Source organism: Solanum tuberosum, unplaced genomic scaffold, assembly GCF_000226075.1.
Source record: "Solanum tuberosum cultivar DM 1-3 516 R44 unplaced genomic scaffold, SolTub_3.0 scf00150, whole genome shotgun sequence".
Lineage (NCBI taxonomy): Eukaryota > Viridiplantae > Streptophyta > Magnoliopsida > Solanales > Solanaceae > Solanum > Solanum tuberosum.
The window spans coordinates 1-10,840 of NW_006239073.1; the positions used below are offsets into that span (position 1 = coordinate 1).

General features: G+C 29.9%; 1 protein-coding gene across 1 annotated transcript; it reads right to left on the reverse strand.

Moving 5' to 3' along the window:
• Positions 1-4,115: 4,115 nt before the first annotated feature.
• LOC102586295 (serine carboxypeptidase-like 20) lies at positions 4,116-7,898 on the reverse strand. The gene is made up of 14 exons (XM_006352592.2): positions 7,679-7,898; positions 7,449-7,594; positions 6,998-7,074; positions 6,798-6,920; positions 6,482-6,584; positions 6,359-6,396; positions 6,181-6,282; positions 5,885-5,965; positions 5,562-5,804; positions 5,234-5,299; positions 4,998-5,119; positions 4,698-4,811; positions 4,546-4,591; positions 4,116-4,467 (listed from the first exon to the last, which is right to left on the reverse strand). Exons 1-14 carry the CDS (start codon positions 7,828-7,830, stop codon positions 4,384-4,386), a joined length of 1,497 nt encoding a protein of 498 aa, XP_006352654.1. The 5' UTR covers positions 7,831-7,898; the 3' UTR covers positions 4,116-4,383.
• Positions 7,899-10,840: the final 2,942 nt, after the last annotated feature.

Below are 10,840 nucleotides of genomic sequence, written 5' to 3' on the forward strand. Positions count from 1 at the left end.
ATAGACTAGTGGATCCACTTAGTAGTTCAGGTCATATTCCCTTGGCAAGGTATAGGATGCGCTGGCAGAGTGAGGTAGATCGATGTATCATCACTATAGCTCTTATGTGATAGTTGTAGGTTAGAGAAACTCCCATAGAAGTTATTGTATTCTTTTATACATAGTTATTTGTATTTTTACATACATTTCAGAGTTATGTTGTATCCTTGCATACACACAGAGTTGACATTATGTTTATATTGCACTTGTTTTAAACTGTTTTATAATGAAATGAATTCAGTTAAGTATGCATGAGTTGAGTATTCAGAATTGAGTATTTCAAGTCGAGTATCATATCTTTGAAGTTGAGTATCTAATCTTTGAGTTGAGTATCTTATTCTTGGATTGAGTGAGTTGAGAAAAGGTAAGTATGTTTCTTTTTTTATCAAGATTCAAGCTTATGTTTATATTTTAGAATTCCTCTTACATGCTCGTACGTTCCACGTACTGAGCCATTTGGCCTGCATCTTCTCATGATGCAGACACAGGTATTCAGGATCATCAACATGAGCTTCGTTGATACATCCGAGAGTTCGAGTTAGCTATGGTGAGCCTCCTTGTTTCCAGAGGATTTCATTTACTTTTCAGTTTAGTCAGGATGTCGTGGGTCTTGTCCCGATTTCCATCTTTAACAGTTAGAGGCTTCATAGATAATCAGTACAGTTGAGAAGTCTGTATTATTCATTTTATTAAATGTTTTAAAGACTTAAGTTGCCTATTTTATGGCGAGTTGAATATTATTTTTATTTTCAGAGTTTTTCATTTGAGTTAAAGTTTTGTATTTCAGTATCATGAATTTTTATTAAGTTTTTAAGTTTTGTATGCTTGAGTTAGTCTTCCGCTTGTAGTCAGCCAGGATGAGGGTTCGCTTGGGGGACCATCAATGGTTCTTGAGTGCCGGCCATGTCCAGGGTGTAGACTCGGGTCGTGACAATATACACATCAAATTCTTAGTCTTTGATTTTCTCACTCTCAAACCAATTCCCCACGAATCCACCATTTTTTTCTCGCTAGGGGAGACATCTCTCACGTGCAGAGTCTATGGGCATCATTGTAAGCAGAGATTTCAAGCCCATCAGATTTATCAAATTCGACATTGACGATATTATTTTATTTTTTTAAATACTAATTTAGATATTATTTTATTTTTTAAAAAAAGAATAATTCTACCCACTCCACCTAACATTCCGCTTCCAATTTTTTTCTCGTTTTGTGTTAAATATGTACATATCGAAAATATTTTTTACTTACTGCCGTAAGACATTTTAAAATAAAGTTTTTATCTATGTTATATTCAGTACTCAAGTAGAAATAAATTTCCACAAATATATGTACACATCTAACAGAAAATGAGAAAATGTAAAAAAATAAATAGATAAATTAGAAGCGGAGGGTTAAATACGATGGGGTAGAATTTTTATTTTTTTAAAATAAAAGAATATCAATTTTTTTTGGGAGGAATGCGTGGGCGGTTAGGGGAGGGGGGGGGAGTGTGAAGTATGAATTTTTAATAAATATTTTATAAATGATTTTTTTTTAAATGACGGGGGATTGTTGGGGAGGGGGGGAGGGGGAGGAGGTGGTGGAGTGGGGTAAGAAAAATAATTTCAATTTTATTTTTGAAAAAATATTTTTTTTTATAGTAATACTTTAATTTTTAATTTTTAATTAATATTAATAGTTTATTATTTAATTTTTATCAAGGTGAAATATTTTATCCCTGGGGAATGCCATGTATCAAGGTTTTTTCAAATAAAAGAGAGAGTGCATTAAACACACCACACACACCACTGTGGTGTGTTTTTCAAACTAATAAGTGTACTCACATTCTCAATAGTTTAGATATGAAACTAAAAAAAAAAAGATAATTTATGTGTGTTTTTAACACTTTTCTCTTTAGAAAAAGTAGAATATTGAATAAATTATACATATATATAGTACAAATCATAAGTTCCTAACCTATAAGAAAAATGGTAATTCCGCCCTGTTATTTTTGGTTCCTATTCATTATATTATCCACTTTGTTTCATTTTACGTGATATTATTATTATTTATTGGCTTTATTGGTGCATTTCAAAATTATAATAAACACATTTTATATTTAATAATAATATATTTTTTACCATTTTATTTTAATCTTAATATCTTTTTTAAAAATCTCATAATATCTTTAATATCATAAATTTTAAAAAAACTATAATTATATATTTTGTGCCTAATTAAATTGCAATTATTGATGCTCTATATTTTCATATAGTAAAAGGCTTCCATCTACTATCCTTTTTTTTTTTTTTAAAAGCAAAAAACTCATTTTTCTGTTAGGTTATAAATTTACTAGTTTCTGAACACGTGTGTTGGATGTGTAACTCATACGTACTAATTGGTACACTTGATTTAAAACGAAATACATAAAATTAGAATATATATATACCATGAGTTACACCAAATTATAGAGAATAATTAAAGGAGTGCTTAGAGATGCACTTATTCATCAATAAAATACAAAGAGATCCGGATGGTTTGGTATAATTGAAAGAATCAATCTGATGCTAACATCCTCAAATGTATAAACGAAAAATGCCAAGACATGAAAACTGGAAAAATCAAAGAAAATTTTACTTCCATACGTTCACAGAAGAAGAAAAAAGAATGAAAAATTAAGCGATTATCATATGTTTATCAAAAGTGCGTAATAAGAATTTACAAAAAGCAATAGAGGAAACAACTCGTTAAAAGCCATATAACTCACACTCACAATCTTGTTCTAGCAATCTGTAGAGATGGATAAAAAGTATTTGTCTACATAAAAATTATTAAAATTCATAAGATATTGTAAGGCAAAGAAACCAACAAATATTATGAACAAGAAATGACTACGTGGTTATAATTTTTTATTTTTTGCATTTTGGTTTACATGTCTACTGATGGTATAAAAATAGATCAATAAAGATACAATTACAAATTACAATAATTGAGAATGAGAAAAGATACAACAAACTTGCACAAATATGAGACAATTTAAGCGAGACGTAATGAAAACTAATATCATCGTCATCTCGACTTCTGGAAATCACCAAAATATCTCTTTCGTAACTGAAGAAATATGTTATTTTCTTTTGAAGATCAATCTTAAATAGAAAAACACAATTAATTATATTGGAGAATAGTATCATAAACTTTTTGTAAGAATTTAAAGATAATTTGAATGGATTCGAAAATCAAACTATTTTTTTTTTCAATTTCTTTGTAACAATTCCACTAAACAAAATATTTTACAGTTCATTAATATTGATACTCAGATTCATATATAGTAGTTATGGCATATATGATGCATTGTTGTCAAATTAATTAGATCACAAGCAGGATCCAACCTCAGAAATGGGGTTTCATTATTTATATAAAGATATTATTATTACAGATATTTGACCTAATCAAGTTAGTACAAATCATCTCAGCTTCAATCATGATGGGTGATTATGATTTACGGGAGATTAGTTTCAAGTCACTACCTATGAAAGAGTTCCGACTTCCGACTATGCCTAACCATCATAATATTCATAAACGAGATTGATAGATGAATAGAAAAATCTAGCCACAAACTATTATTGATTGGCCTTATAATTTTTTCAAAAGTTTTGAATCATTATTTGTTCATTTGTAGTACGCAAATAACAAGAATTTCAGAGCAGAAAGGAAGGTTGATTAAAGACAATGTTATAATAATAATATCCATTATACGACTATTTTTGTGTAATTTGTAACAATCAAATACCTTAATATATATATATATATATATATATATTTGTAGAAAAATATTACACATCACAAGTTATTGCATGCACGATGTGACACGCCTATTTTAATGTTGATACTTAGAATTAATCACAATAACAAATCTATCTTTATTTGTAGCTATTTTTTCTAACATGGTATGAAGAATCTCTCACATCGAGCATGCGAGATCATTTAGCTTTTTGGTTTTAGTTCACACCTACTTATTCAACATGACAACAACAACAACAACATGATACTCAATAAAATTTCATAAATGAGGTCTGAGAAGGATAAAATACAACAGATTGATCTTACCCTTACTTTTTATGGGATAGTGATGTTGTTTCCAATAAATCCTCGATTCAAAGCAAGTTAATATAAGCATGCCATAACAGTCACAACGTACATTGGATAACATACAAATACTAATTCTTATTGCAGACATCAATACATGATAAAAATCCAATATCCTTCTTCTCCCTATTATTCTCCTGTTAAGAGTCATAGAAAAATCTCAGAAATAATTGGACTTAACAACGTCTACTAATTCAGCCTTCATTATTCATATTATCATATCTTCTTGCCCTCTAGCCAGCGGGCGTAGAACGCCAACGCCTCTCGTGGTTTGTACTCTGGCACGGTGTGTCCAGCTCCCTGAAGATATCGGAATCAATCAATTAAATCAAAGAATAAAAAACAGAAAAATGAAAAACTTTCTTGATATGAACATACCTTAACAGTCATAAAAATGAGGTTGTTGTCATAACCTTGAATGAAACTGCACAAACATTTAAGCATTTGAAATGGATATTGCAGAATTGCAACAGTATTAGCTAGAGAGGTTAAACATGACGAGGATTTAGAAGGTGAAAACGGGAACATACCCTGCAACTTGTTCATTCACATACCAAGGCCTCCATTCATCAACAATCGGATATCCAAGTGATCTTGTCCATAGTGCTGAACCAGTGTATGGTACACACATATCGTGATCCCCACTGCAAGAAACCAAAAAAGAACATAATCGTTTTGCATGTGATCAGGTACATGTTCACTAACAACATTTTCCTTTGGCAGCCTATTACATGAGTATAGTGGAAGAACATGTTATAGTTACTTCGATAGAGAAAATATCACAAAAAAATGCATAGAGAGAAGTCAAGAGACTTAGTAATCTATTGAACCTGTATATGATTGCCCGATAGCCCCGAGCTGTGAGATTTTTGTGATACGGAATCATGCTTCCAGAATCATGATACATGGTTATTTTGTCTGTGCATAGCTCCCAGGGACCTATCACTGTTGTCTGTTGTACCATAGGATTGAACCATAATCACCAACTCTATTTTTATTTATCTTTTTGAGTAAAGGTAAATCATCATCTTTAAAGCTAGTATAAGATGAGAAAACTGTATCTTACTTGTTCTGCATGAATAGCTTTACGAACATCTGCATTGTTGAGCCACAGAGTAGCAACACGATCATCCTGCATATTTCATTTCAGATTATGTGTCTGTTGAAGATTAAACCACCATGATTCTAAAAGAGGGGACAAAATAAACTTGAAAGAACTTAAAATTTACAACAGCTGAACTTAAAAGTGCATAAGAATGCTTAAAAGATAAACAGTACAGTATGCATAGGTAGAGCAATGGACATGTTTTGATATAAAATTAGTTTAGTTGGGAATTCAACGGAGAACCATTAGAGAACAAACAAAAGTTAACAGAATATCAAGAATGACTTACAGTGCAAGGGACTGCTACACCATTGAGAATCTCCGGCCAAGTTGGGACACGTCCCTCTTTTACTGGAGCTTTAAAAGGCCATGCGCGGCCAAACATTCTTTTTCTGACAGGAAGAGGCCTTTCTGTCTCACCTAGTTTACGAAAGCTCATAGGCAATCTTGAGCTATTAGTGGTAATTAAACTAGGTTCCTTGCTGTGGTAACATGGTTCTAGAATGTCATAGATGTTTATATCACTAAGTACCTGCAATAGGCAAAAAGGTGAATTTGGGTAAATACAGCAGAGCAATGAATTGTTGTCTTGACAAAATGACAACTCCTTACCAGATCAATTTTCTGAAACAACTTTATACATTCCTCTAGCGATGGTTCGTAGAAATTTCCATTGCATGCAGCATTAACTTCCTGAGCATGAAACAGAATAATCAGAGACCAATTGTGACATCTTTTTTGGCGGATTAGAATTGACAACTATCTTCAGGCAATTTCATCTATGTTTGATAAACCTTCCTCATAAATACCAGAAGCTAGTAAGGCTCCAATTATGTGTTATGCTACAATAAGTTGGAACATGTCAAATGATTCAAGCAATAAAAAGTTAAACAAGAAGAAGCAAATACCTCGAATAATTGATCTGAAATGAGGCCCATACCATGTTGAAATCCAATAAGAGCATTACCGTCTGTTTTGTCATCTGTCACACCATTTCCCACCATGTAACCCTGTCCGCAATAGAACGTAAAGAGTTTACAGCCTAGACAACTAGTTAACACGTGAAAATCTTGAAATGTATTATACCTTAAAGTTGATAGCAGGCTTTACTCCAGCATCAATACCTAAAAAACATAAGCAGCAGAAGGTTAGTTTATTTATCCCCTGCCTAGCACCAACCAATACATGTTCATTTATCATCCAGATTACCTTTTACTACTTCAGAAGCCAGAGTTGGCACGTATATTCCAGCATAAGACTCTCCAGATATGTAAAATGGGTTCGTGAGGAACTCCGGATAGATCTCAAACCACTAGAGAGAGAGAGAATCATTTAGTTGAACCATGAATGAGTTAGAAGGACAAAGACATAAATGAATTATATTATATGGAACAACTATAAAACTTAGAACTCCACCGGTGTAAGCTGCTCACATTGCCAGTCCCGAATAAAGGAGTATCGCAGTAGGTTGATTGCTAGCGTAAAACTAGTAAATTTAAGTATCGAATCAAGTTTATGTAGTTACCTTGAGGAGAAATGAGTGGCTATCAGATGCAGTCTTTAAGTCTCCTGTCACATAGTCAGATTTATTTCCCGAGTAAGACAATCCAACACCAACAGGAGAGTCCAGATATATTATATTGGAAACCTGGAAGAATCAAATAATAATGAGTGGCTAATGAAATGTAAGCATATGATCAAAGTAGAATTAACACAAATAATAACCTTTGACCAACTGTATGGATTGTTATGCAGAGAAGGCAGGCTACCACTTGGCTTTCCAAAATCAAAATTAAAAGGCCCTGCAATGTAAAGAAATACATTTCCTTATTACCAAAAAAAAAAAAACTAGTAATATGCATCTCTATGGACTACATTTCCAATTCACATCTTTTACTTTAACCATCCCATGTAAGCAGGGTTCGGGATGTAGACAGTCTACTCTAATATAAACATTAGTGTATGCTTCCACAAAAATGGAACTACTAACATGAAGAATAAAGGAGGTTATCAACTACAACATGTGAAAATACACTTTTAATAACCAAATGCGCTATTAGTCCCTCACTCTATGTCAAAAGGGGATCTTCATCTACTATATATACATTAAAAAAAAAAAAAAAAATTTAACCTTGTACATAAAATGTAATTTTTCGACAAAGGGATTGTTATGTACCATGCTCATAGACAAAGCCATCGAAGCTTGAACAGCCAGGTCCACCATTAAGCCAAAGAACAACTGGATCCTTTGATGGATTTCGTTCAGATTCAATAAAGTAGTAATACAAATTCTTGCCATGACTTTCATCTATATTAACATACCTGAAAACCCAAACATTCAGAAAAATACAAAAATGAAGATAAAGTTTACATCTTTTTATCAAAAAACACAAAAAGAATACAAACCCAGCATAATGTTTTGAGTGAAAAGTGCCATTGAATCCAGGGAGTTGAGTTACCAGTGCACTCTGAGGTGCCCCTTCTGTTACCAAAAACAAAAATATCAAGAAACTAACTAACAGTATATTATAGTGTAAAACAAAGTTTTTTTTTGCCATGTTTGGTAATATCAAAATTCTGAATTCTTTGATGGGTTTTTATAGCTAAAGTAAACTGTAGCATCATACTGATAACTAGTCCATCAACTTTTCTTTTTTCTTTTTTGCTTATAAGGCAATATTGGGAGAAAGTGACAGAAGATAAGATTTTCAAAATACAGTAAATTAGTTATTATCTGAAGCTGTGTATTGAAAAAATTATAAATGTAGATGAAACGATTTTTAAACTATAAAGTATGGACCAAAACACCTAACCTATAAGCAAAATCATAATTCCGCCCCTATTTTTCTTGGTTCGGAAACTTAATATAAATATGTTATATTAAAAAAATATTTACCATTTATAGCAATAACATTTTTTTATTTGAATTCTTATAATACAATTTTAATATATATTACAGATAATAATTTATAAAACACATGTAATACAAGTTTATTGATGGATAATATATTTATTATACATTTTAATATACTTATAATACATTGTGTCAATTTATTATCAAACAAGTATAATATATTTTAAAACATAATACATATATATTGCATGCATAATTCACTTTTACAACATAATGCAAATTTATCATAATATTGTTATGTGTTGCTATAAATGGTAATAAATCAAAAGTATCGCTAAAATCAATAATTATTTATTAAAACGTATTCATCCACATAATTTTTCAATTATTTATTGGCTCAGTCCGTAATCATAATAAACTAGTTTTATATTTGAAATTAATTAAATTTTAGCTTTTTATTTAAATATTAATATATCTTTAGAAAATCGCATGACATCTATCACAAAGTTTTTTTTAAAAAATCCCACCTACGATCACTTTTTTTTTAAAGCAAAAAACTCATTTTGCTTGTTTAGATTATAAATTTATTCAAAGTCTAATAAAAAGGAGACGGTACATACCACATCATGTTTTTATGATGTAATTTTGCTGCACTTATTTTAATATTGGTACTTAGAACTAAAATGACAATAACAAATCTTATTGTAGGACTATCATGATGGGAGCCAAAAAGAAAATAAAATTAATCACCTCACCAAACACTTTGTCTAATTAATCCCCTTGATAATATTTTGTTAATCCTTCTTTAATCTCTAATTAAAAACACGTTTATATGTCTTTTTATTTGTCACAGCTTTATGGATTGAGGTTATCAAATCTCACATACTACAAAGTTATCATTTGAAACGGCTCAATTAAAATTTATGGTTTGAAGTAAAATAAAATAAAATATATTTAAAAAATCGTTAAGTTCATTTTGTGAAGTCCATATAATGATGAGACATAAGAGAAATTTTTTGGACATTCGTTTAAAGACATAGATGAAGCGATTTTTAAACATAAGTATAAAGTATGGACCAAAACACCTAACTTGTAAGCAAAATCATAATTCTGTCCCTATTTTTCTTGGTTTGGAAAATTTACATAAATATGTTATATTAAAAAAATATTTACCATTTATAGCAATAACATTTTTTTACTTGAATTCTTATAATATATTTATAATACAATTTTAATATATATTATAGATAATAATTTATAAAACACATATAATACAAGTTTTATTGATAGATGATACATTTAATATACATTTTAATATACTTATAATATATTGTGTCAATTTATTATCAAACAAGTATAATATATTTTAAAACATAATACATCTAAATTGCATCATAATTCACTTTTAATACATAGTGCATATTCGTCATAATATTGTTATGTGTTACTATAAATGGTAATAAATTAAAAGTATCGCTAAAATCAATTATTATATATTAAAACGTACTTACCCAAGTAATTTTTCAATTATTTATTTGCTCATTCCAAAATCATAATAAACATGTTTAATATTTGACAATAATTTAATTTTAGCTTTTTATTTAAATATTAATATATCTTTAGAAAATTTCATAACGTCTTTATATCACAAGATTTTTTAAAAAGAAATCCCACCTACGATCACTTTTTTCTTTAAAAAAAAGCAAAAAGCTCATTTTGCTGTTTAGATTATTAATTTATTCAAAGTCTAATAAAAAGGAGACTATACATACCACATCATGTTTTTATGATGTAATTTTACTGCATTTATTTTAGTATTGGTACTTAGAACTAATGACAATAACAAATCTTATTGTAGGATTATCATGATGGGAGCCAAAAAGAAAATAAAATTAATCACCTCACCAACCACTTTGTCTAATCAATCCCCTTGATAATATTTTGTTAATCCTTCTTTTAATCTCTAATTAAAAACGCGTTTATATGTTTTTTATATGTCACAGGTTTATGGATTCATGTTATCAAATCTCACATCCTACAAAGTTATCATTAGAAATGGCTCAATTAAAATTTATGGTTTAAAGTAAAAATAAAATAAAATATATTTAAAAAATCGTTAAATTCATTTTGTGAAGTCCATATAATGATGAGACATAAGAGAAATTTGTTGGACTTTCGTCTAAAGATAATAGCGTAATATATAATGTGTTTATATTATATATATATATATATATATTATGATGTCTAACTATTGTAGATAAAAGTATGATTTTGAAGGAGAAAAGGGAAAAGAGACGAACCTATTATTTATCGAGATTTAAATATTACGCCGCTTGTTATTGAAGGATTTCATTTAAGAAGATAGATAAAAAAAAAGGGATAAGGGTCTGAAAAATATCCCAACTTTGGTCGGATTTGTTGTTGTGATACTAAACTTTCATAAGAACCTATTACCTTCCTAGACTATTTAATACCGTATTTTTTACCCCCTGAACTATTTAATAGTGTATTTTAAAGGTATTTATGTGCCCACGTGGACACATTACTATTTATAATTGGGCAAATTACAGAAATCACATACTTTTAAGGCAAAATTACATCTATCCCTTAAAAGTTTATAAATACAGAAATCCCTCAAACGGACACAATAATATAAGCGCTGATACATTAATCTGATGCGCGAGATACACTAATCTGATGCGTGAAAATGAGGA

Excerpts from the sequence above, each read along its gene's own strand:
- LOC102586295 (XM_006352592.2), bottom strand. The coding sequence starts at position 7,830 with ATGGCAAAAAAAAACTTTGTTTTACACTATAATATACTGTTAGTTAGT. Across the intron at positions 7,075-7,448 it reads TGGCTTTGTCTATGAGCATG|GGCCTTTTAATTTTGATTTT; the intron begins GTACATAACAAT and ends TTTACATTGCAG. Across the intron at positions 4,592-4,697 it reads GTGAATGAACAAGTTGCAGG|TTTCATTCAAGGTTATGACA; the intron begins GTATGTTCCCGT and ends ATGTTTGTGCAG.